The sequence below is a fragment of the Penicillium manginii genome, assembly GCF_028828005.1.
Source record: "Penicillium manginii strain IBT 31320 chromosome Unknown utg000005l:1.0-5665137.0:1.0-5668048.0, whole genome shotgun sequence".
Lineage (NCBI taxonomy): Eukaryota > Fungi > Ascomycota > Eurotiomycetes > Eurotiales > Aspergillaceae > Penicillium > Penicillium manginii.
In genome coordinates, this window is record NW_026643106.1 from 3,483,731 (window position 1) to 3,508,707 (window position 24,977).

At 47.7% G+C, this 24,977-nt stretch overlaps 12 protein-coding genes across 12 annotated transcripts; 8 read left to right on the forward strand and 4 right to left on the reverse strand.

Moving 5' to 3' along the window:
• Positions 1-510: 510 nt before the first annotated feature.
• N7533_007674 (putative tubulin-specific chaperone Rbl2) lies at positions 511-1,042 on the forward strand (the record flags this gene model as incomplete). The annotated part of the gene is made up of 3 exons (XM_057104324.1): positions 511-678; positions 787-873; positions 941-1,042. 3 exons carry the CDS (start codon positions 511-513, stop codon positions 1,040-1,042), a joined length of 357 nt encoding a protein of 118 aa, XP_056959281.1.
• Positions 1,043-1,271: 229 nt separating this feature from the next.
• N7533_007675 (uncharacterized protein) lies at positions 1,272-2,363 on the reverse strand (the record flags this gene model as incomplete). Its single annotated transcript, XM_057104325.1, is given in 3 exon segments — positions 1,272-1,549; positions 1,563-2,246; positions 2,327-2,363. 3 exon segments carry the CDS (start codon positions 2,361-2,363, stop codon positions 1,272-1,274), a joined length of 999 nt encoding a protein of 332 aa, XP_056959282.1.
• Positions 2,364-2,867: 504 nt separating this feature from the next.
• On the forward strand, positions 2,868-4,092 carry N7533_007676 (uncharacterized protein; the record flags this gene model as incomplete). Its single annotated transcript, XM_057104326.1, has 2 exons — positions 2,868-3,575; positions 3,649-4,092. 2 exons carry the CDS (start codon positions 2,868-2,870, stop codon positions 4,090-4,092), a joined length of 1,152 nt encoding a protein of 383 aa, XP_056959283.1.
• A 2,664-nt stretch (positions 4,093-6,756) lies between these two features.
• N7533_007677 (Maltose permease) lies at positions 6,757-8,365 on the forward strand (the record flags this gene model as incomplete). The annotated part of the gene is made up of 7 exons (XM_057104327.1): positions 6,757-6,852; positions 6,910-7,354; positions 7,422-7,690; positions 7,751-7,855; positions 7,921-7,976; positions 8,034-8,142; positions 8,225-8,365. The coding sequence occupies 7 exons, from the start codon at positions 6,757-6,759 to the stop codon at positions 8,363-8,365; spliced, it is 1,221 nt and encodes a 406-aa protein (XP_056959284.1).
• Positions 8,366-8,802: 437 nt separating this feature from the next.
• Positions 8,803-10,781, forward strand: N7533_007678 (Zn(II)2Cys6 transcription factor domain-containing protein; the record flags this gene model as incomplete). The annotated part of the gene is made up of 2 exons (XM_057104328.1): positions 8,803-9,453; positions 9,624-10,781. The coding sequence occupies 2 exons, from the start codon at positions 8,803-8,805 to the stop codon at positions 10,779-10,781; spliced, it is 1,809 nt and encodes a 602-aa protein (XP_056959285.1).
• A 110-nt stretch (positions 10,782-10,891) lies between these two features.
• On the reverse strand, positions 10,892-12,875 carry N7533_007679 (putative oxidoreductase, FAD-binding; the record flags this gene model as incomplete). The annotated part of the gene is made up of 2 exons (XM_057104329.1): positions 10,892-12,326; positions 12,418-12,875. The coding sequence occupies 2 exons, from the start codon at positions 12,873-12,875 to the stop codon at positions 10,892-10,894; spliced, it is 1,893 nt and encodes a 630-aa protein (XP_056959286.1).
• A 469-nt stretch (positions 12,876-13,344) lies between these two features.
• Positions 13,345-13,989, reverse strand: N7533_007680 (glutathione S-transferase family protein; the record flags this gene model as incomplete). The annotated part of the gene is made up of 1 exon (XM_057104330.1): positions 13,345-13,989. One exon carries the CDS (start codon positions 13,987-13,989, stop codon positions 13,345-13,347), a length of 645 nt encoding a protein of 214 aa, XP_056959287.1.
• Positions 13,990-14,538: 549 nt separating this feature from the next.
• On the forward strand, positions 14,539-15,408 carry N7533_007681 (glutathione S-transferase; the record flags this gene model as incomplete). Its single annotated transcript, XM_057104331.1, has 5 exons — positions 14,539-14,612; positions 14,704-14,857; positions 14,908-15,018; positions 15,076-15,267; positions 15,322-15,408. 5 exons carry the CDS (start codon positions 14,539-14,541, stop codon positions 15,406-15,408), a joined length of 618 nt encoding a protein of 205 aa, XP_056959288.1.
• Positions 15,409-15,975: 567 nt separating this feature from the next.
• N7533_007682 (uncharacterized protein) lies at positions 15,976-17,527 on the reverse strand (the record flags this gene model as incomplete). Its single annotated transcript, XM_057104332.1, has 6 exons — positions 15,976-16,544; positions 16,630-16,700; positions 16,759-16,871; positions 16,920-17,266; positions 17,331-17,405; positions 17,455-17,527. 6 exons carry the CDS (start codon positions 17,525-17,527, stop codon positions 15,976-15,978), a joined length of 1,248 nt encoding a protein of 415 aa, XP_056959289.1.
• Positions 17,528-18,132: 605 nt separating this feature from the next.
• On the forward strand, positions 18,133-19,346 carry N7533_007683 (Short-chain dehydrogenase; the record flags this gene model as incomplete). Its single annotated transcript, XM_057104333.1, has 5 exons — positions 18,133-18,220; positions 18,279-18,802; positions 18,852-18,939; positions 18,998-19,132; positions 19,210-19,346. 5 exons carry the CDS (start codon positions 18,133-18,135, stop codon positions 19,344-19,346), a joined length of 972 nt encoding a protein of 323 aa, XP_056959290.1.
• A 921-nt stretch (positions 19,347-20,267) lies between these two features.
• Positions 20,268-22,139, forward strand: N7533_007684 (putative MFS transporter; the record flags this gene model as incomplete). Its single annotated transcript, XM_057104334.1, has 4 exons — positions 20,268-21,096; positions 21,148-21,303; positions 21,371-21,404; positions 21,470-22,139. 4 exons carry the CDS (start codon positions 20,268-20,270, stop codon positions 22,137-22,139), a joined length of 1,689 nt encoding a protein of 562 aa, XP_056959291.1.
• A 444-nt stretch (positions 22,140-22,583) lies between these two features.
• On the forward strand, positions 22,584-24,966 carry N7533_007685 (putative C6 transcription factor; the record flags this gene model as incomplete). The annotated part of the gene is made up of 5 exons (XM_057104335.1): positions 22,584-22,703; positions 22,767-22,861; positions 22,923-23,625; positions 23,687-24,061; positions 24,160-24,966. The coding sequence occupies 5 exons, from the start codon at positions 22,584-22,586 to the stop codon at positions 24,964-24,966; spliced, it is 2,100 nt and encodes a 699-aa protein (XP_056959292.1).
• Between the last annotated feature and the right edge of the window lie 11 nt (positions 24,967-24,977).

Genomic DNA, 24,977 nt, shown 5'->3' on the forward strand with positions numbered 1-24,977 from the left:
TACCTGCCTGCAATGTGAATATAATAATTATAGACATCGAGTCCTTCACAAGTTCCATTTCCATTCATCTCCTAGTAGCCTATCACATGATATACACGTGACCAGGTTGAATGCAAACAAGACAAACCTGATATCACTCATCACGTGCTACCAGAGGGGCAGCGCTTCGAGTCTTGGCCACCTTTAATCAACATCACGAATTGCTCGAGACCAGAGGAAAAGAAAAGAAAATTAACCAGTCCTCATATGTGAGTGTTTCTATCTATTTTCACATGTTTGACTTCCAATTCAGAGGCTTGGGGTGAGCTTGATTGTGCAAATTGAAATATCTCGAGACCCCGCGGCGGCATGCTGCATGGATGATCCTCGCCAGATGCCATTTGCATGGTTGCTAGCAGGCTGACTGAACTGAGGAGACTAGCCTCTTTTGAACCCATAACTAGCATCATCACTTGAAATCAATTGCTTTTAAAACCATACTGACTACCCACTAGCTCTATCTCACTCACCATGGCTCCTCGCTCTCAACTTGAAATCACCACTTCCTCGGTCATTCGCCTAGTTAAGGAAGAGGCTTCTTATCACAATGAGTTGATCCAACAGGAGGCCCGTATCAAGAAGCTGGAGGGTGCACAGGCCGGCGAAGATGAGAACCAGGAGTACATGATTAAGCAAGAGGTATGTGTTCATCATGGTGTTTTCACTATTGAACGAGCTCCCTTTGAATGAGCAAGTTTTTTGGCTGTGCCATGGATTATGTTGTTGAATAAAGGCTGATTGAAATAGCACCTGGCCCTCGAGGAAACCAAGAAGGTCTTGCCAACCCTGAAGACCAAGATCGCCAGCACTGTGGCTGACCTACAGACCTTGATTGTGAGTTTGAAACCCACTTCTCCTTGTCTTGAATACCTGCCGTCAATCAATACTGACGCTTCTATAGACCGAAGAGGGTCAGAAGGGCGCCGAGAGCAATGTTGCGCACATCACCGCCGCGAAAGAAGCCATCGCGAAGGCCAAGACCGCTGAGCGGGAGATCTCTTGAGCGAAATCCCTCAAGGATTCAAAAGGATTCAATAAAGAAAAGAAATACCCAGATGCTCCTAGGCATCCATACTAGTACTAGTAATAACTCAAAACTTGAATGCATGCATATGTATTTTGAAACTATGAAACTCCTGATTGCCAATGACCAAGAACAAGAGCAGCAACCAACGCCCCCAGTCAGACCCTAAACTCCATGCTACTAGTAAAAGACATTTATATTGAAATCTTCAGGTGGTATCCATATGCTCCCCCCCGTCTCGGTCATCGGGCAATTCTTCGCCTTCCTCCAGATCAGAGTGGTTGCCCGTCTCATCGTCTCTCACTTCACCCTCATCCATCATATTTGTATCCTCTTGATCAGACCGAGACTTTTCGCCTTGCACACTTGTCGCATTTCGCAGCGGCGACACCCCTCTCGCATTCCCACCCTTCTCAACTTGCAACCGCCCACTTTCATCCTGACTCTGCGACGGAGTCGAGCCCCCCCTCCGCCTCCGGACGAGGACTATTAGCAGCACTAATCTTCCCTTTGGAATTGGCATCGCCCTCATCCCCATCCTCCCCCTCCTGCATCCCCTCCCTCCGCTCAACCTCCTCCTTCTCATCACGAATCAGCCGACGAAGCTGCATACCTTCCTCAACAATGCGGCCAAACTGCTCGCGGCGCTCCGCCCAAGTCATAGCGTAATCCTTGCTCTCCTTCTCCAGCTCGGTGATTTCCGACTCGAGTTTTTGCAGATTGGCCTGCTGGTCTTCGCGCGGCTTGAGCAGCCTGTTGCTGGTGATCTTGTCGGCGAGTTCGTCGTAGCTTTTCCGCAAGGCAAGGAGGCGCTGTGCTTCGTCTAGTTGGGCGCGTAGTTCGGCTGTGTTGCCGCGGACGGATTGCATTGTTTCGAGGATGCGGAGTTTTTCGGTCGCGTAGCGCTCGCGCTCTTTTTCGTTGCTTGTCAGGAGGAATTGGATGCGCGCGATGCTGCCTTCAAAGGCTACGAAGTCTAGGGTTACATCTTCGCGGAAATGGCGCCATTCGTCGAGGCGTTTTTGTTTTTCGGAGGTGAGTGAGGATGAAGAGGAGTCTTCTGGTGGAGGGGTTGCGGTCTGGGTGTTGGAGATGACGAGGGACTCTGGGTTGAGGATGCGCTTGGAGATGCGCTTAAAGGGCTTTTCTTCGACGTTTAGAAGGCGCGATTTGTGAAGGGCGTCTAGTTGGAGTTAGCTTTGGGGGGGGGGGGGTTCTTGTAGCTGTTGCGGTTGGCCTGGGGTTGGCGGGATCGAACTCGACCTTCTTCTTGCTGGCCCAGCAGGCCGTAGGAAGCCATAACTGGAGAGTGATGTATGATGAGACAGTAAAGAAGAGGATTGCAGCTTCAATAGAGTTCAGAGAATTCGAATGCAGTGCTTGTATAGGACCTGGTGCTGCCAGCCAGTGAAATTGAAAGTAAAAGTGAGTGAAGGAGCGAGCGGTCTGCAAGTTCCCCGACCTTTTGCTCTCCCCAGAGTTTCAACTAGCTCAACTCCTCACCACCACTTCACTCCCCCCCCCCGAACCTTTCAATCTTAAGCCAAGGCAAAAAGTGTTGGATAAACATTCCATCTAACACTAATAACACTCCTCGATGACAGGCTAAACATCCCTCAGCGCGCGCTCCGCTCCGCTCCACACTTGAACGAGCACCGCGTCCCTGAGTTCCTTGAGCTCGTGAACTCGAGGCTGTGCGATTCACGATCCAAACCCTGATGGAAGTTATCCCCTGTACCGTCGCGGCTGAAACTTCAGTTGCTCTGTCGTTCTCCTCCCTGCTGCGTGCCCCGCCGTTGCCGACATGACTGAGATGTACTCTGGGCTCCACGCGGGCCAGCGGTTCTCTTCTCTCGAAGAGTTCAAGACGGCGATTCGGACTATATCAGTAAGACAACACTGGGAGCTTCGAGTTATGCGAAGCAATAAGAAGAGCGTGGTGATTGGTTGTCGGTCGGGCACAAATTGCTACTTCCGCGTTGTCTGCCGATCGAACAAGAATTCGACCTATATCACAAGTCTACAAGACAGTCACGGCTGTCGAAGGAGTGCAGAGACACCAGCGGCAACCCCCGCGCGCTCGGAGGCCTCTCATGTTCGTTTCTTGTTGACAGAAATCCCAAAGCTATTTGACATGAAAAGCAAGATTACAGGCCAGGAGGTCGTCGATGCCGTGAAGCGTTATCACGGATATGATATCTCCATGAGACAGGCGCAACGGGCCTTAATAAAGCTGCAGCCACGACAAGCTGATAGTCAGGCCGATAACAGTCTGGACTTGGAAATGAGTGTAGATGATCAGCAATCGCCATCTCAATCCCAACCCGAATCACAGGAAGACCCCGAACCAGCGTACCGGGCGATGTCCGAGACTCGCTGGCTCCCAGAGACACTCCCACCAACATTAATGGATGACGAAGCTATGAATCCGACTCCTTCTCCACATAACCATGTATCTCAATTACCGCATCCACCGCATTCACCAGCACTGCCCCGTGGCACCGCCCAAGCTGTTCGCCCGCAGATACCGCAACCACCGCCGATTGGACCCCCCCAACCAAGCTTCATTGAATAACGATACACAGCCTATGGTATCACAGTCAGCACTTGGATACCATGCTGTTCCTGTCCCCCTTGTCTTACCCCTGGCTGGACCAGAGCCCCTTCCCAAACCATCAGGTTACCCCCATCCATCGCGCAGCGACCACCCCGCCGCTGTTCCTACCCAGATGATTATGACGAATTTCAAGATTGAATTCACCTGTACGAGCTGCGGGTCCCTGAACCAAAGTTTCTTCCCCAATCAAGGGAATGTCACTGGTGGTGCTTATATGAGCCACCACCCAGTCGCGACCCAAAGTCCTGTTGCCAGACACTCTGTTTCTCACCCCCCAACCGGGCCGGGCGGAAACCCTAATGATGTTTCCGAGGATGGTACCTATAACGTTAATGCCCTCAACGCACGCGTTATGCAGAATCCGTGGGCTACTGGGGGTCTAGGGGTTCCGATCGGTCCGCCGAATACCTGAAGGAAGATTGGATGGGGTAGTCAACCTTCTTGTGATATCACCTTTGTGGGACTGTATACCTTTTATTACTGACGGATCGAACCAATTATTTGAGGCGAGAATCGTCGCAGTGCCTGTGAACGACGCACTGCTTGCTCGTGGCATAAGATGACGTGCTTCAGGATTGCCTTTGATACTAGTTCCTCGTGTTTGGACGAGGGACTATGGCTTAGTCAATGTTGAAGAAGCTTGCCAGAACATGAGTGTGTATGAATGCCTTTTGCATACAAACCATGCCTCATATTCTGGTAGCTGTGGGATACGGGGAACAATTAGGATTTGGCTGGATTTTACGAAGATGATGAGATATGACCGCCTAGTTATTTTATTTTACTCGAGGTTCTATTTTCTTTTCACCTCTGTTGGCTCCAGTTTCCTGCCCTCAGAGCCTCAATATCTGTGGGAACTAGCCATGTACAGCCTCCAATGAGTCTTTGCCATTGTGATCATGCGTTACCTTATATAATTCGCATTAGGTAGGATGCGCCGTCCCCGAGCGACGAGTCTCTCTGATCCCAGCAATACTCGTGTTTATCTGGATGACGAGCTTTCTGGACCCCTCTTCTTGTCTCATATCGCCAAGAGAATCAGGTTCATTCCCGGAGAACTCGGAAACAACTATAATCAAATAAGATGCATGACCTCCGGGCAGCTGTGACTACACTTCACAAGTCGCTCAAATGGCCGGTCAAGAAACCATGACAGTCAGCCCTATTGAGAACTGCAAATTGCCTTGAACGGCATACTGCAACAAATTAAGCCGTATCTCGAAACCGAGTCCTCTTCCCCGGATCTACGAACTGGTGGTACGACCCCTCTTTCACTGACGAATGCGAATGAATGGCGTGGTGTGGTATTTTGAAAGGGCAGTGGATGCTGGGTATCGAAATCCGACGGAGCAAGACTTGTTTATCGATGCTAGGGATGCCCTTCTTTGAGTCAGCTCTATATAAAGCCGTGCGGAATCGTGAGCACCTGGCAATTTCCAAAATGTGTGAGTAAGGGGAATAACCGTAAGCGAAGAACTTGGGTGTGGATGGTCTGGACTTCCAAGGTTATCAGGAAATTCTGCCCAGGTGCATTTTGCAACAAAAGCTCTGAAGGAGTGGAGAGTTGCTTCGCACTAAGGGATTTATCTAGGTATATAAGCCGGGATGTATGGTTATTAATTCATGACACATGAATGGTAGTAGAGATATCTATCTGGGTACATCTCAACGCCTTGTGATATGATGCAGCCTCTAACACGTGTGAATCGACTGCAGATCTGGTCGAAATATGAATCTGATACGAGTTTCAATAGTCACCAGGTGGGTCATGCCTGAGCAGCCTTCCAGGAGAATACTCTTCGGCACCCTCTCAGTCTAGGCTGCAAACATCAGAGCTAAGTAAATGTGAGCCGTTCGTCTCCGAGTCGTGAAACCCTCCACTTCCCCAGATTACCAGAAATGCCCGAGGCCCGCTTCTCCACATTCTCTTGCTGATCTTCCCCACAACCTGCCGTTCAAATGACAGCTCAAGCAAAGGGAAAACATGAATTGACGACCCACTTCCCCAGAAGACTAGTAAAGAACAAGGGAAATACGATAGAAACCGGGATAAACATACTAATCCAACTGCCGGGGGAGCTGTAGTCCCGAGAGCCCAAGCTCCTTTCTTCACGCAGTCACGATGCCCAAAGCCATCCTGCGCCAAAGGCGCGAGAGGGGGTTCGATCGGCAATGAGCTCCTTCATACGCTACCGAAATTGGCTCAAGCGAGTTACAAGTTGATACGTCTTAACCAATGCGTCGCTTCAATCCACCGGCTCATCCCCTCCTCCACAATCAGCCACTCAGCGCCTGCATCGGTTGAATGCAAGATGCAATCATGGGACCGACACTTTCTTTCCTCCCCGATGTTACAAAGGAAAGACCTCAAATCTCCGCATGGCCCCACAGAAGATCTGGCAAGGGCCTCGATCGTAATACGCCACTGATGGAGCAGGCCAGCAATGCGACGAATTCGGTATATTCTCCAGCATGAGGCGTTGTTCCCATTGAAGCCAATCATGAATGGGCAGGTGATGCTCATTTGAAGACTGGCTTGAAGCTCTCTCTCCTATTTATCATCCGCGTCGGTCACTGTTGTCTTTGGTCACATTTACGGACTATACACACCATGGGCGACAATCGAGAGAAAAGTGGGCTTCGGCTCCATTGGAAGTCGTTGATGGCTTGCTCGTTGATTACTATGTCACCTTTTCAGTATGGGGTTGATTTCACTCTCATTGGAGGTTTCCAGGCGATGGTCGGGTTCTTGAAGGTGAAAGTGTCGACTTCTCTGTTTCGATCGACGGCTCGCTGACCAGGGTTATGAATTTTAGGTCTTTGGAGAGCCGGCTCCAAGCACCGCTCTTGGATGGAATATTCCTCATGAGCGCCAGCAATTGATCTCTTCGTTGATGACTCTGGGTGCATTTGTGGGATCGTGTTCAGCTGGTAGGCTACCCTAGAACAAGGACTAGTAGTTAGGAGCAGAGATTGATCGGAGAAAACTTGAATAGGACCTACCGCCACTTATATTGGAAGGAAGACATGTCTTTGGATTTCAGTTGTCTTGATCTATGTCGCCAATGTGGTGATGATGACTACGGATTCCATCGCGGGCCTTTACGCTGGCCGTCTGGTTATCGGACTGGGCAACGGATTTTTGATGACTTTCTCGCAGCTGTACATTCAGGTTTGTCTCTTCCATCGATAAAGAAAACCGATAGTCAAGCTCAATCAAATTTCCTAGGAATGCTCACCAGCTCGATACCGTGGGCTCATGTTAGGCATGTTTCAATTCTGGACTTCCTTCGGCTCCTTGCTCGGAACAATTATCGACAATTTCACCGCGAAAATAGATGGAAAAAACAGCTATATTATTCCGTTGGGTCTGATATTTATCATACCTGCATTCCTATGTATCGGAATGCTTTTCATTCCTGAATCGCCCCGATGGTTACTGCAGCATAACAAGGAAGAAAAAGCTCGCAAGGCACTGGTATGGCTGAGGCCCGACCAGGAAACAGTTGAAAAAGAGATGCAGGAGATAAATGACGCGATAAAATTGGAGATGGACTTGGCTAGTGGTGTGTCGGTTTGGGATATGTTCTCGAATCCAGTCGATCGCCGGAGGACGTTATTGTCTGTCGCGGCTGTGAGTACGCAAGCAGCTTCTGGCGCAATGTTTATGATTGGTATATACAAGCTCTTCTCTACCCACAAATTGGAAGCGATAAAAATCCTAATTTGTTCTCTTGATAGCTTACGGAACATACTTCTTTGAAATGGCGAATGTCGGAAACGCGTTCGAGAACAGCTGCATATTAACTGCGCTCGGCGTCGTGGCCATCATGATCAACATTGCAGTCATCACCAAGATTGGAAGCAGGAGACTTTTCTTGACAGTTGGTCTCATCATTTGCGGTTTTAGCCAGTTGATTATCGCGGCGCTGTATACTGTTCATCCGGGTACTCAGGCAACGGGCAAGGCAATTGTTGGGCTGTCCGTCATCTTCATTTTTGGATACAATGTAGGCCAACCCTTTCCAACCTGTATGACCCAGAAAAAGATTATTGACTTTTCCCACCAGGGAATGATTTCAACATATGCATGGGTATCTGGTGGAGAGCTTCCTTCTCAGCGCCTTCGATCATACACATTCGGCTTTGCGGCAGCTATTGGTTTCCTCGGAGCAGTGAGTTTCGTCTAAAAACACATGGAATTGCGGAATTTTTTTTCGATTTATAACTGAGCGATTAGTGGCTATGCACATTTACCGCTCCGTATTTTATCAATCCCGACTCGCTCAACTGGGGGTAAGAAGACTGCTCCATGGGTAGCTATTATACGTGGGAACTAATTATGATCCCCAGACCAAAATACGGCTACATCTGGTTCCCGTCCTGCCTCATCGCTGCGGCATTTATCTACTTTTATCTGCCAGAGGTAAAAGGCCGCACACTCGAAGAGATTGATGAAATGGTAAGTTTGATTTGATTTGATTTTATAGATTGCACGGAACTAAAGTCGGGTTTAGTTTGAACTCCAACTTCCCGCTCGAAAGTTTGCTGGATACAAATGCGTTGGCTCTGCCAATTTGGAAACGACTCTTAAAGATACAGGTAGTCCAAGTGAGAGTGCCGGCCCAAGGGTCTCTGGAGATTCGGAAAAGGCTACCGCAGAGACAGTTGAGAATAAGGCATGAGGTACTTCCATGTTGAGTAGCTTAGCATGGGATGTGGTCAAACTTGTGGTACCCGGGCGATGCAAGGAGATGAGATAGTATTTGAAAATTAGTTTTCATGAGTTTTATACCTAGGTAGTATCAACGCAGCAGATGGGATAGTAGTGCTGTTACATGAGACTGATATAAACCTGTCATTTTATTACGGCCAAAAGTTTAAGGCACCAATATTTTGACCACTTAGCATCTGGATTACTCATCACTTTTTGATCTGACAACTCTCGACTGCCACCGTGACGCTGATAACGCTTCGAGTCTCGACTTATCTCGCTGAATGCTATATGAAGTAACAGGCGATTCGAGAAGACTCGAAGCAAGATATATGCTGGATTTGACAATTGGGTTGCCTGGTTGAATCGACCAACACAGATCACTCGCCTGGTAACCCCGTGGCCACAATGACCGAGAAACGAAGGAGAAGGACGGGCTGCCTGACATGCCGCACCAGACGGGTAAAATGCGACGAGAGAAAGCCAGATTGTGAACGCTGTGAGGTTGCCAATATAGAATGTACTGGATACGCGGAGAAACGGCGGGTGAAGACCAGACATCTGGGACAAATCACAACCACAACAGAGGCTCAAAATGGCGGTTCGTCACTTCCGGCAAGTCTCACTAAACATGAGTATGTGCAGCCAAAAACTCGCGAAGATGGATTACCCTTGATGGCGTTGCCAGTCAATCCAAATCCATTTCAGCGACCTCACTCCCGAGCGCGTGATATGTTGGGATACCACCAATATCTCTACAGAACCTCAACGGTCTTGTTCGCACCAAAGAGCTTTCATTTCTGGAGAGATTATTTGTGTGAAGCGGCGTGGGAGACCGAATGGATCTTCGATGCTATCGTCGCCCTAGGTTCAATGCATCGCGCAACCTTGTTATTTTCGAAACAAGATGGCAGCGACCGCGACCGCGGACTAGACACGAAAATTGCTGCCATCCAGACATACATCAGAGCGCTTGAAGGAGTGTCAAGGGAAATGAACCAGTCAAAGAACCCTACACCTCTGGCAGTAGGTGTTATGATTCTTATGGCATATATCGAGGTATGTCGAGAGTCTCCATTAATGGCGTACGGGGAAACTAAATGAGATGACAGTGCTTTTCCGGAAATATTCCGGCCGCCATTCGCCATACTCAAGTGACTCAATACTATTCCCATTTAATGCAATCGCATGATAAACACCCGACTAGCCACTTCATCTTACCGATTGAGTCTTCTCTGCGTGACTTGGAGTTGATTTGTCGCATCGTGAGGCCATTTCCCAGCCCATTGGAACCAAATTTTCTGTCGAACGCAGAAAAGCTGACGATCAATCTCCCTGCCTCGTTCTTTGAATTGGGAGCAAGCTGTTCCTCGGTATTGATTCAACAGCTACTGGAATTCACCTCTGCGGATCTTGATGTCAAGCATCTTATATGGTGTGTTTATGCCGCACATTATAAGACTGTCTCGAAAGAAAAGATCCTAGCATTCTTGCAAGCTCTGGATGACTGGAAGACATATAACTCAACAGCCTTTCAAACTCTGAAAGCAGAGGAATTCCATCTAGACCTTGATGAGTTCTCATATCAAGGTCTGGATAAATTTCCATTCCCACCACTGCCTCACAAGCATAGTTCTTGGGAGTCATGCCTTGTTTTAGCACTGTACAGCTTTTACAAGGCGCGTCTCCTCTGGGCACTATGTCTTCTAGGAGACGAAGACCACAAAATCGAATTAGATTCATATTTCCATGTCTATGAATTACTGCGGTACACAAGGACCGCTTTGACGATCTCCCAGCGATCCTCTTCCGAATCAATGATAACATGTGAGAACTTAAGAATTGGGTTTTCGCCGCTACTCTATCTAGCGGGCCGCTGCTGTCCTTCAGCCCCATGGCTTCGCTGGATAATTCAGGAGCTCGAAAATATTGGCCCAGAGGGGCTTTTCCACAACAAACCATTTGCGGCAACACTTGATCTTCTGTTATCGTTAGAAGAAGTCAAAACGAGAGATTTACATTCATCCTCTGATGGGACAAGTTTTGTACACCCTTCCATGCGAACGATTGCCGTTTTCATACCTGATATTGACGGCCGAAGCTTCGAAGCATATTATGGACGTCTCCGAGGCTCTTTGGATGAAACTAACACTCAATTCGCTCTTTCTAAAGTTGCGCATTGGTTAGATACAACCAAGGATACTGAGCCTTTCATTGAGGATTATGAGATATACCCGCACCCATTTTCTCCTAACTGGCTCATGGAACGGCCTATTGTGAAGAAGTGGTTGGACTGGAGTTGTGTCACGGAGTTTGATTTGAATCAAGTGATCAAGGACCACATTGCCGGGAATCGTCTTCTGCTTGAAACTGCTGTTGAAGCATGATACCTCCCTCAAACAGATGGGGTAGTTGATTTATAATACATCGGAAGGAAATTACTCTTCATTGTTGAGACCACTTAATTAAATGAAGCTGCCCAGGTGGCTAATCCGTACTAGTAGAACCCTTCCCGTTGTATTTTCTCCAAAGGTACGCCAGCGGCCTGCAATCCTTCCGTCGCCGAGTCCCCGAACCCGCCTGGGCCACAGATAAGTATATCTCTATTTCCAGCGGCCTGAACCCAGTACTCAGCGGGGATCCGGCCGTGATGAAGAGAAATCTTCTGGTTCTTTCCCTGAGTTATATCCAACTGGAGGTCATTTTCATGCGTGAATATATCAATCCCGATTCGAATATCTGATGGTAGACTCGCAAGGAGGGGTCTCAGTAGATTCACCATGAGAATTGGCTCTTTTGTTGCCAAGGCCATTGTTATATCATATCTTCCCGGCCGATTTCGCGTCGAAAGTGCGCTCAACATTGACAGAAAAGGTGTGACACCGATTCCTCCAGCTACCCAGAGTGCATTGATATTATCTTGCCCAATATAGAAATCACCAGTGATGCCCACAACTTCGGCGGCAACGGCTTTTCTTGGAGTGATTGTTGAGCCATATTGCTTATTTGCTTTTCTCAAAATATCAAATAGAGCGCCTGTTACCGCGCCTCCTTTGAGTTCGCGCATCGTCAATTCAAACCAAGATGCTTCGCCGTCCTCGTGGGCACTTGAGACTGTCCAGGTACGGATTCTGTCATCATTGATGAGACTTGGCTTGGCGTTTGACATGTGTTGGTATTGTGGTGGTCCAATCCAATCCATAAAGTCTAGGGCGATGGCTTGTCCTGGTCGTATTTCAAGCTTTTTTGATCCCTTGTGCGGAGGAACATTAAATTTGAAAACAGCCAAATCGTCAGAGAGCTGTACCGCACTTTCCAATACAGCCTTGTAATCTAAACTATCGCCTGATTCCGCTACGGACTCTTCAACAAGGTACTTGACCTTTGGACTGTAAGGACTTCGCTCGACTGAGGTTCCAGCTTCTTGGCGAAGAGGCAGGGCATCCTTCACGAAGGTGAATCCAGAAACCTGCATCACCGTGATTGCAGCATGCTTTTTCATTATTTTGAGAGCGTCTTGGCCAACGATATTCTGGGCCGTGCCGGTCAGGTAGAGCACATCTCCTGTCGTAAATGAGACTATGGTGAATCCAACAAGACCCGTGGCCTCGATATTTCCAAGACTTGAAACAAATCGATTGCCGGAGTAGTCCGGTAGCACAATGGTTCGCCCATCAGACGGACTTACTCTGAGAAATCCAGGTAGACCACCCCGGGCATTCATTCCTGCGTGCGACGGAAATTGAAATGCTGTTGATTTCTGGGATTTGTAGATAGACCCTACGAAGACGGTATCTGCGTTCAAGATGAAATCGATTAGATATTGCGGAAGTCTCTGGGATTGTTGAAGGTGCTCGACTTGATAAACGATCTTTGGCCGTGCGTGTGCGAATGGGACCAGTTTGCGAACGTTGATGTATTTAGGACAGTTTCTGCGGATGATCTGGTCAGTCAAACTCGAACGAAAGCCTGAAAAAATTTAGAGAATTCAAAAGATATGACTTACCCTAAAGCTTCATTCACATTAATTTCAAATCGAAAATCCGAGTTTCCAAGGGGTGGATGTTCTCGATTTTCCCGGCAAATTTGTTGCGCCTCCTTGTCGACAATTCAATACCCAAACCAGCAATCAGGTGATTGTCAGTCTCATATAGCCCTGAGTCTTTCATCCATGAGGCTACAGTTTCCAGCATTGGGTCACCATTCCATAAATGAGCGATGATTGATAAAGTTTCGGGATTTGGGCTCGTCACGAAGCCGATTTCGCCACCCGCACCAGCCATAATAGAAGCCCAAGGACGACCATGTTTATCGATTACGGTGACAGGTATGAAGTTCAAATTTGAAGTGTGAAAAAGACGATGCTGATCTGGCATACTTTTTGCGACGATCGGCCAGCGATCGCTGACTGCATCTGCAAAGCCGAGGTGGCGCTGTATGGCGACCTCACCGGGGTGCCACCCGTGGAGTGCAACTGCCATTTGAGGAAATTCCTTGGGATTACAGAAATTCTTCCAGGATAAATATGGGAGAAATGTGATCAGACGATTGTTTGGTGAGGAGAAAGAGTAAAAAGCGATGAGATATTAGGGGCGCGACCCATCATTTATAGAACGCCACGAGCTCTTGAGCCACCGCCTGGAATCCTATGGTGTAATTGACTAAATTACAAATCTACAAACTCGAGTTGCGCAACCAGTGGACATTCGCTATTCCAATTTTGTAGCTTATATTCCAATTTTTGACAGGTCGGGCCTTAGATTGCATTGTCTGCTTTGGATTTGATGAGAATTCTTCATTCACTGCACATTGTAATTACAACTCCTCATCCGATACAATTGAACAGAGGTTTCAATAAATCCAACACGCCAGAATTGGGTTTGAATTGAGCACACAGCTCTCAGTCCAGCCGTATATTTCCATCAGTCGTTTATGGATCTTCGATCATCCCTATGCACCCAGATTCGCGTGTACTTTGCCAGCTTCAATCACAGACTCTCTCCTCAAAAGTCTATTTACATACAAAGTGTATTTGGGATATGTATTTCCCATCTCAATCTTCAATCTTCCTGCCCAAAGATAAAGCAGAACGAGAAACGGATCAACAACTGTGAAAAACTTTCCCACTGCATAGTTCGAGTCACTCTCCGCAAGCTTTCCCTCGATCAGTGCATACACATCCCTAATGTTCTCCATTCCTCTAGACTGGATTGAAGGATATAGATCAGGGTCATTCGTGAATCTCTCCGTTCTCCAGACGCTTGCGAATGACTGTGCATGAGCAGTAGTAGACAAATAATTTAGCCACTCGTATACACGAATAGTCTCCAATGAGCTTCGTCCAAAGAGATGCGCCTCTGGTGCCAAGGATGATATACCGGTCAGCACGGCTGACATTTCAGTGATAATCTCATCGCCAAGCGCTAGAACAGGCACGCGGCCTTTGGGGTTCAGCGATTTGAATTCTTGGGCCCCCGCTTCGGCGAGAATGAGCTCCGCCTTAAGCCCGGCTTCACACAGCGCAACATGCGGGACAAAGGAGCACGATCGTGGTGAGAACCACAGTTTCAATTCCGGGTTTCTTGTTGATGCCATTCTGGTTTGCCCGTAAGAATGTAAGCCACATTGTGGAGTGGGTCTGACCACTTACTTGCTCATGCGTTGATGTTGGGCGATGGTACTTGAAATCTCAAGGTTGTGATATGTTTCTTTTGGAGTGGGAAATAATTGAGTCCTTATTTGGAATGAGAACTGTGAGGTTTTGAAGCAATTGACGCCAAATCCCTTGCCTGTTACGAATGGTCGCTCTTCTCGCTCTCCTCGTGTATCTCGCGTATCTCGCGTAAATTGCTTATCTCGCTCAAGAGTGCTCAGCGCCCAAAACATTACGGTTGGAAAAAATGCGCGATTTTTAATATAAGCCCACGCATAATGACAACAAACTGCACTTTGTAGGCCTATCACACAGGAATATAAAACGGGGGGTAATAATTTCAAGTTCAGGCTGGTCATTGAATTTCCCAATCCCGAAACTCGTCACCTGGGCACCTTTCTATAACAGTTCCTAACTCCCCTCCCTCTCATAGCATTTTTCATCATTGCAACTCTCGTCTTTTTGCCAGGAACTCTTTTGAAAAATAAATCATGGCCACCCTTAATGACATTCCAGTCTACCATTACCTTGACATTGGCCGATTAGGGCGTGGTGAAGTTGTCAAGTGAGTTCGCACTTGTACCCCGCATGCCGCTCGGGACAATTCACCCCATCGAGACCGGAGCTTCGTGCTGATAGTAACTTTCGAAATCCAGTCTTTTCCTCAAAGATGCTGGAGTGGAATTTAAAACCGTTCTTTATCCGAGCGACTCCACATGGCCCCAGCAAAGCGAGACTCTGAAAAATCAGGGCATAACTCGGACAGGCAAGCTTCCTGCGATCGAATACAAGGGCCAGAATCTCATACAGGTAAGCTAGAAATTCAACCCATTTCTTAGGGAAATGACTGAGAGTACTAGCACATTCCCATTCTACGATACTTCGCACGCGAACTTGGGGGCTATGACGGGGAAACAAACTCGGAGAAGTATGTGGTCGACGCTGTTTCTGACATCTATGTTGACTGGAGGGTAAGTTTGCTGTTTGAGATATGACTACGTGTGCGACCCTAATTCTAATTTAAACAGGAGAAATGGGTTGCAATCCTACACAACAAGAATGATGAGTACAAGGATAAATATGTGCCGGAGTATCACAGCCTCGTTGCACAGTACTACTCGGATTTTGAGGGACCATATCTATTAGGTGATAAAATCACCTACGTCGACTTCGCGATATACCAGTCTATCGATAACGACCGTAGAACTGGAACGCTTCCGGTATGATAGCTTTGGCTTCTGATCTCAACTCCTTGCTAACTATGATGTGTTTAGTCGGCCCTGCCGGAGGCTCTAGCCAAGCTCAAGGCGGCCATTGAGGAAAGACCCAGAATCGCAGACTACATTAAGAAAACTGAATGAAGTCAGCATGGAAATGAGTACCGGGTATACAGTGAAAATTAGCTGCTGTGCAATGCTCGGAAACGTTATTATGTGTCTGTAATCAGGGTACCGCTTACCTGGTGAATATGGATTTCAACCAAGAACTACCGCTAGGACGTGGATAAAACTTTGTAATGTGTCTCTTTCGTATGGGGAAAATGAGATGTCGAGACATAATCAGAACCCAATTTATTGGTTCTTATATTTACTTTGTTTGTTACTAGTAGAGTTCAAGGTGCTACCATGAACACCCATCCTAATAATGCAAATTCTTGGTTGGCCTACTTGATCCCATTGGTAACTTGAACCTAACTACGCTTTCTGCTTATCTCTGATATAAAACTGATACTATTTATTCTAGGCCATCCCGAGGTATAATTTCAAGTTATAAGCAAGTAAAAGTTGATTCAAGTGCGATCTGGAACTTTAATTTATTGTATCTGCTGCTTAACGTAAAATCTTAAAAAAGGCGGTCAAATACTCAGGCCCAGAGTAAATCATTCATCCAAGGCTGACAAAGGTAGGCAAAACCCCTACCGTTCAAGTTTATTTCACCTCAACGACCTGGGGGAAAACCTCTTCCGCATTTCTCTCCGCATCAAATCGGAATATCCAATCCTCACGAGGCATCTGGATTGACGCGGGATCCTTTGCTACCTTTTCCCAGTCTGCTTTGTGCCACAGGTCGCGAGTGGTCTCACCTGTCTTCTGAACAGCACAGACTCGTTCATACCGAATATCCTGGTATGCTCTAACAGAAGCAGGCACGCCATTCTTTCCACCACGCTTCAGACACACGGCCAGGACTACTCCGTCTTCCATTGCTTGTGTTGCTCCCTGTGCTGAAGTGGGAAGAAACGGATGTGCCGAGTCTCCAAGCAAAGCAATGCGTCCGTGTTCACTTACCCAACGTGGTAGTGGATCGCGATAAACAAGTTTCCAGTCAACTATCGAAGGAGTCTTTTCAACAATTGCCTTGCAAATTGGGTCCCAGCCTTCGATCACTTTGTATACATCCTCTAGCTTGCCTGGGAAAGACCATGACTCTTCGATATCCGCATCGTCCTGGAGTTTCACTTTGTCAATGACTTTCTTTGGCTCAAAAAAATAAAGAACTAACTTTGTGCGTTAAAACCCAACAACAGTCCTCTCCGTTCTTGATAGTGGAAAACAAAAAGTGTACATCTGGGCCAATCCAACCATTGAATGTGTCTCCATTCTCGCAAAAATGTTTTGTTCGTGGATCCCGAATCATATCATTATTATTGAACCTTTGAAAATGATGAACGTCAGCGTTGAAAGAAAGGTTGGTCTTCAGTCACAACAAACCATGCTCTGAAAACAGCGTATCCACTTGACTTGGGCTTATCAACATAGCCCAATACCAACTCGCGTGCTTTGGAGCGCACGCCATCTGCACCGATAACCATGTCGCCGATAACCTAATGAAATGAGTCAAATAGCCATATTGAGGGTCTGTATGGATTTACCTTTATTCCACTTTCCAAAACTATACCTGCTTGATTCCCATCCTCGAAATATTCCATAACCCTCTGGCCGAGATGAATCGGGATACCAAGCTCGTCCCTGGCATAGTTGAAGACCACCGTGTGCAGCTCACCGCGATGACCGTTGAAGACTGGTGCATCTGGGTCCGGATTGTGTGCGATCTGTGTATGAACCAGCTCACCTGTCCACTTGTGGATTTTAAAACCATGACTTTCTAAGTTAATACTGAGTGGCTTCAAACGATCCGCAATCTTTCCATTTGACCAACGACGGAATATGCGGCCGGCATTAGGCCCGAAAGAGATGATATCACCAAGTGATTTGAGTTCTTCAAATACCAAAACATGTTAAAGCGCGACCTTCCAGTCTCAATGCAGGCCGAACAGACTGACCAGGGAATGACTCGTATATTTCTACATCATGTCCTTGTCGATGGCATTCGATTGCAGCGGTTAAACCACCGAAACCTTCACCTGAGTCAGAAATTATCGCCAACAATATTATAATAGGCCATACCTGCGCCGACAACGATCACCTTGATGCCGGAAGGCTGCAATCCTACTTCACTTGGAGCTTTTGAGGCCTCCATGGTATTGAATCAGTTTGCTCGGAACTATGTGAATATTAATCTCTGAGAATCAATCCAGACTATCTTGCATTAAGCCGATCATCCGGGCTTTAAGTTGGATGGTAGCAGAATGATCTTCTTCCGGTCGACTGGAAAAACCCCAGCATCAGGCGGGACTGGGAAAGTCACAACTGCCGGACACTATACCATAAGCGCTCAGAAGTAAGGGCTCCGGCCATCTTTACCGAGTTCAAACGCCAATAAACCTTCTGCATCGTAGCCGAAGCCGATGGTGTGGAGAATCGTTCTGTGGGGCTGTAGGGGCACAACCACCTTGTGGCTTTTGACGCATAACACCCCGCACCCCCGCAAATACTAGTGCCATTCACCATATTAAATTACTTGGATATCAGACAAGACGGGTAGATTCAACTTCACAAATGCCGGAGGGAAGAGTACTGCAGCTTGTGGGGCTTTCGAAAGGGTTTGGCAGCTACTTGCGGGGCCTTCCAATGAGAAACCACTTTCTTTTTGGGGAAAAAAGATATAGATCCAAGTATAATTTCATGGAATATGATAGAAAATATTCAAGTTTAAGTCCAGTTTGAGACGATAGAAATAGCAAGATGGCTACCTCACACCCTGAATTCAATGAGAAGACCACGGCCACGGAAGTCGCACAGACTTTTGCAAGCGATATCCGAGGCAAAAATGGTAAGCACTGACTGAATTCGCCTCCTCAAGATACAAAAACATAAAAATTCCACCTTAGTTATTATTACGGGCGTTGGTCCCAATAGCTTGGGTGAAGCACTCGCCCTTGCCATAGGAAGCCAAAACCCAGCGAACCTAATTCTTGCCTCGCGCACGGAGACTAAAGTCGAAGAGGTGGCCAAGAATGTCCGAGAACAGAATCCAGGTATTTCGATAGCGGTGATTGCCTTGAATCTCGCCTCTCAGAAATCAATTCGTGCGGCGGCGTCGAAAATCCAGGGTCTAGTCGATCGAGTCGACACCTTAATCAACAATGCCGGAATGATGGTACTTGACCGCGAGACAACAGAAGAGGGAATAGAGATGCAGTTTGGCACAAACCACATCGGGCACTTTCTCTTTACAAATTTGCTCATGGCCCAACTGAAGAATGCTGCCAAAGCTTCTGGGCGTGGATCCACTCGCGTTGTCAACGTGACCAGTGCCGGCCATCGACTATCTCCTATTCGGTTCCACGATTATAACTTCGAGGGCAAAGAAGTTCCTGTAGATGAAAGACCTCCAGGAGGGGTTGCCACCCATGTTTAGCCCCACGGCTGATGGGTATAATGGATGGCTGGCGTATGGGCAGTCCAAAACGGCCAATATCCTCTTCACGGTTTATTTGACAAAACACCTAGCCACTGCTGGTATTGTTTCGTATAGTGTGCACCCTGGCTGTGAGTGAAGTGGCCTCATCCGAATATTACATCCTCTACAGTGTTGACAAAAATATAGCTATCTGGACTGGTCTAAGTCGGGGTCTTGATGACGCTGGCCACGATACGATGTCGAAGACCAGTAATGTCTGGAAATCCGCTGATCAAGGTGGAGCTACAATGCTTGTAGCTGCTTTTGACCCCGCTTTGACAGGTATGTTTCAGGGTTCTAGACCTTCAAGTCGGAAGGAAAATTCCCAGATGACTACTTGAGTAACAACGAAGTACTAGATGTATCCGATCCATCGGCTATCTATCTGAGTGATTGTCAATTCGCCAAAACTGCACCTCATGCAGTGAATATGGATGCCGCTGAGAGACTCTTTGAATTGAGCGAGGAGCTAGTAGGAACGAAGTTTGATCTGTGAGGTCCGAAGGCCTAGATTGGGCATATCGGATCCTCCGACGCATTGTTCGCGTGGCCTGCACTACATCAATCAGTCGTGGTCAAATGGGAAAATTAACACATGCTTGGAGACATCTCATCTTACACCGCTTCATCTTTCATCTATTAGTTAGTACGGGTTGCTAGTTATTTACTAGTATACATAGGTACCACTTTGAGAAAGTGAAATCCATATGTGTGCCTCAGGCATCCATAATTATCTGATCAATCTGTACGGATTAGCTTTTTGTTCGTTCTGTGTCAGCATCATAAAAGTATACTTAAGAACCATCTGATACATTTCGTGCTCCCTCTGGCCAATAATATAAAATCTACAATTGTAGTCAAAAGTCCCCTGATTGTCGCGTGAGAATTATTCCGCAATGACTCAATACGGACATCCGATCGGATGTCCGATGTGGCGACTCCACTTCGGTGTTTTTGGCGCGCCAACCATATCGGAGATGACGCGGAATTAAACCGACTACGGCTGGCAGTAGTCCACCGGTGCAGATTTAGGACAAGATGCAGGGCTTTTCTACCCGCATCGGAGGCATATCCGACTCAAATCCTGTTGAGCGGCGCAAATCTCCAATTGAGACTCAGAACCAGATGCCGATGTACCGGATACCACTGGTGACTGCAACATGACGGAAATTATTTACTCGAAATCTTAGTTTCTCTTATACGAACCGATTCCCGCTGCGGAGTAAAGCAATTCTCATCAAACCTCGCCCATCGGAGCTGTATGCAGAGATCTTTGAGCTCCACCTTCAGCAATTCTCACTAAATTCCGCCCCGAACTCCTTTTGTGGATTCTTTCGTGTGTTTGGAATCAGGCACAACACTGGATATTTGAAACCGACGAACTAGAATCGCCGAATATAAGGCCAAGCTTTCAATCATGAATCGACAACGTGAGGCCGAAAAGGCCTTGCACGACCAAACGAACATTCTCCCATTCGGTCAGCTCATGGTTGTTTTCACTGGCCTGGCGACTTCCCTACTTATAATGTGTATGGATCAGAATGGTATCAGTGTCACATTACCCACAATTGCACGCGATTTGGGTGCACAGGACACTATTTCCTGGGCGGGAACCTCCTCATTGATCGCGAATACCATGTTCACGGTGCTCTATGGACGGCTATCAGATATTTTCGGACGCAAGGTTGTTTACATATCGGCACTAGTGTTGCTATGCATCGCGGATTTGCTCTGTGGTCTCTCACAGAGTCCAGCCATGTTCTACGTTTTTCGAGGATTGGCAGGTGTGGCAGGTGGTGGTGTCGCTTCATTAACAATGATAATTGTGTCAGATGTTGTCACCCTCGAGCAGCGAGGAAAGTATCAAGGCATACTCGGCGCTTCACTTGGCGTGGGAAATATTCTCGGACCATTCATCGCTGCTGCGTTTATTGAGCGGTCAACATGGCGTGGCTTCTTCTGGTTGATCTCGCCGTTGGCAGCAATTTCAGCAATTGTTGGATACTTCTTGATCCCGAACAACGCCCAAAAAGATGAATTTCGTAAGAATCTATACCGAATTGACTGGTTCGGTGTCCTGGCATCTTCTATTGGAATTATCTTTGTTTTAATTCCCGTCTCGGGCGAAGGGTCCTACTTTCCGTGGGATTCGCCGATGGTGATAGCAATGCTTGTCATTGGAGGCTGTGCCTTTGTCGCTTTTGCTTTGATTGAATGGAAGGTAGCCACATTGCCAATGCTGCCAGGTATGTTGCGACACTTCTTTCGATCCGAATGGCACACTGACTCTACTATAGTTGTTTTTTTCAAAAGCAAAGTCGTCACTGCCCTGTTCTTACAGAGCTTCCTTCTGGGGGCAGTTTATCAAGCGTACCTCTACTACCTACCACTCTACTACCAAAATGCCCGCGGCTGGTCCCCCCATAGTATCTGCGGCATTGACTTCGCCGATGGTGGCATGCCAGGCTATTGCTTCCATCTGCTCCGGCCAGTATATTTCCCGACTAAAACGCTATGGAGAAATCATCTGGATGGGGTTTGGTCTCTGGACTTTGTGAGTGCCCATTAGCCGAAATAATTATACACTCCGAGTCGAATATGCGCTAATAGCCACGATAGAGGTGCTGGTCTCATGCTTCTCTTTGATGACAAGACCCACCCAGCTGTGATCGCTGTCTGCGTTGGTATCTCTGGTATCGGAATTGGTTTCACATTCCAACCCACGCTCGTCGCTTTGCAGGCGCATTGTACCAAGTCTCACCGCGCCATATCCATCTCAAACCGTAACTTTTTCCGATGCATGGGTGGAGCATGCGGTCTCGCTATCTCTGCCGCCATTTTGCAGGCTACTCTACGCTCACAGCTTCCTGCCGAATTTTCCTACTTGACCGAGTCCACCTATTCGCTCCCTTCGCGATCCAGTCTCACCGATACTCAATGGTCACAAATTTTGCTTGCTTATACCAAGGCCTCTCATTCTGTCTTCATTCTCCAGGTTCCTCTTATCGGTGTGTGCTTCCTTGCATGTGTGTTCGTTCGTGACCGCGGTCTCGAACGCATCAAGTCACCCGAGGAGATTGAAGAGGAAAAGCGAAAGGCCGAAGCTGAGCGAGACGCAGAAGCTGCCCTTTCAGAGCAGCAACCTAAAGGAAATGAAGCCTGTCAGGGCGAGGAGGTAATGGAAAAGCATAACTCCATGACCTCCGCAACCGAGTCTCAAACGCTGCACCCATCTCGTGCTGAGTCCATCGCCGGGTGGGACGAGAAAGCCAGCCCGGGCCAAAATTAAGACAGAAGACAAGGATGGCACATGCAGATAAGTGCTGGCTGTCTGATGTTTTGTTGCTTCTGTTGCCTTCAAGTCTCTTTCTCCTACTACTTCTTCATTTGATAGTTATGCAGCGTTCGATACCATAAAAGCGCATAGTATTAGCACATACCTCAAACAGCATTTGAATATAGAATAATATAATATAGATTCACTTTAATAAAACAATTTATCTTCTTAAACACATGCAAATAGAGCTCTCCGTAAAATATTTATAAGCATAGTGATTATTCATTTTATGTTTGGCTGATGGTTGGTGTTTGTCTTGGCGCTCTCCGCATTCTTAACGTCGTCACTCCCAACCTTCCATCATTGCCACGTTGAGATCTTCAGCCCAGCGACCTTGTCCATCCATGTGCCGAATGAAAGAAGCTTGGATGTCTCACATCTAGACAATGCGATACCATGTATCCCGTCGGCCCTAGCCCGGAGTCATCCAGGCAGACTAGTCCTGTCTCGAAGGATTTCAATCCCCGCAAGCGCGGACGAACAGCCTGCACACGCTGCAAGACGAGGAAACAGAAGGTTTGTTTTACAGAACCCTAGTCCTGGAATACAACAGGAAATTTGCTGACGATTTTGACTCAGTGCGACAACGAATATCCGACCTGCTCAAACTGTCGGAAAGCAGGGGTCACGTGTGACAAGTCGAGCGTGCGCGAAGATGCAGACCGTCATAACGAGTGAGTTTGGGGGTGAACAGCAGGCACCTAATAGAATCACACTGCTCATAATATATCACAGTTACACTCGTGCATTAGAAGAACGAGTGGCATTCCTCGAGGGCAAGTTGGTCCAGCCTGACCCATCATCCTCCAGCCACAATGCAGCCCCAAACGTGCCAGCCTCTGTTTGGTCTCCACAAGGTGGTCATACAACACCACAGACAACAACCTCTGGTCTCGATAATAACCCAGTAGGAGAAATTGTTGGACTGCTTGCCCTGAGTTCATCCGAGGCACCCGCCTATGTGGGATCAAGCTCCGGTCTATCCCTGGCAGCCAATTTGGGTGAAATGGTCCAAACAAGCGTTTGGAACCAGTTCATATCACGAATGCAACCCCAGCAAACTCCGGCAACAAATAGCAACCCACAAAATACTAGTAATCGTGGGTTAAGTCCTGCGGCAACCCCTCCGGCTGGTGGCCCTCGGATACGAGACCGATGTAAAAGAGCAGACGAGCTTTTACCCGAACCACCAACCGAAGAAATGGGAAATAAAATGCTCGAAACTTATTTCAAAAGACTGCACTCTCGTTATCCATTTTTGGATCGCAAGCAGATATGGACGCTCCACGAAGAACGTTGGCGGTTAGCAAAAACAAAACGTGGAGATCTCACGAGGTCAGATCGATTTGCAATCTTTAAACTAAATCTGGTCTATGCTATTGGTGCGACGATGCTTCAATTGAGTGAGAAGTACAAATATGCATACACTGCACCAGAGGTATAGTCCAAATCTCCCAATTCCGATAACAATGAAGTTCGTTATGACTAACATTTCACAGCGATTTTATACATCTGCTCTGCAGTGTGTGCCCACAATGTGCGATGCCCGCTCTATTGAGAATATCGAGGCAATGGTCCTCCTTGTTGTATATCATCTCCGCACCGCCTCTAGTCATGGCATGTGGTACATGATCGGGCTGGCGATGCGCACAGCTATTGACCTCGGTCTACACCGAAAGGCAAATGAAATTAACATGGACCCATTCACCACCCAGATGCGAAGGAGACTATTCTGGACAGTCTACTATCTAGAAAGAGTGGTCTCAATGTCTCTCGGACGTCCTTTTAGCATCTCCGATCGTCACATCGACCTCGACCTGCCAATAGACGTGGACGATGACATCCAAGATCCCGCGCTCTTAACCGCATCGCAAGTACTGGGAAAGACAACAACCCTCACATTTGCAATCTACCTTTTTAAACTTCGCCGCATCGACTCCCGAATTCAGCATAAGATCTACCGCGCCGACAGACCCCTCTCCTCCCTCCGCCTCAAAATGGACCCCCCCTATATCTCGAGCTTGAAGAATGGAAAGAGTCCGCTTTCCTCCGGTTTTCCGGATCGGATCTCGACTACCCCATGCTTCACTACAATCGCGCCGTTCGGCTCCTAATCCAGCCGTTTCTTCCTCTTCTCCCGATCACAGACCCATACTACAAGATCTGTCTCGATGCCGCCGGCGAAATCTGCCAGTCCCACAAGCGTCTCCACCAAACCTTGGAATATGGCCACTCATTTCTCGCCGTGCAAACCGTTTTCATGGCCGGTATTACCCTCCTCTACGCATTATGGACACACACAGAACAAGTCTGGACCGTCCGCATGAGCAACGACATCCGCGCCTGTTCAACGGTACTTTTCGTCATGGGCGAAAGAGCGGCTTGGGTAAAGAAATACCGCGACGCGTTCGAGCTTCTCGTAAATGCCGCCATGGAAAAGCTGCAAGGAAACGAAACCGCTCGCAACGCAGGTATGGCCGAGCTCATGACAGCACAGCATGGTGGCGCGTTTCTAAATCCTGCTTTCCCCGGAATGTCTAGCGGAGAAAGGCTCCCCGCGGAAAACCCGACCGGGTTGGCGCCAGATACCGCTGGCTTTGGACCGCAGGTTTATCCTGATGACGATAGTGACCACGCTGTTCGGATGGCGTTACAACTTGCACCGTGGATCGATCAGAATCAGAGCGATCCGCTGTGGATGCCGGACTTTGAGACGCTGGAGAGTTTGTCTGGGACGTTTTGGAACGGTGCTGATTCTACTCTTTTTGATGCATTATGATGAGAATTAAG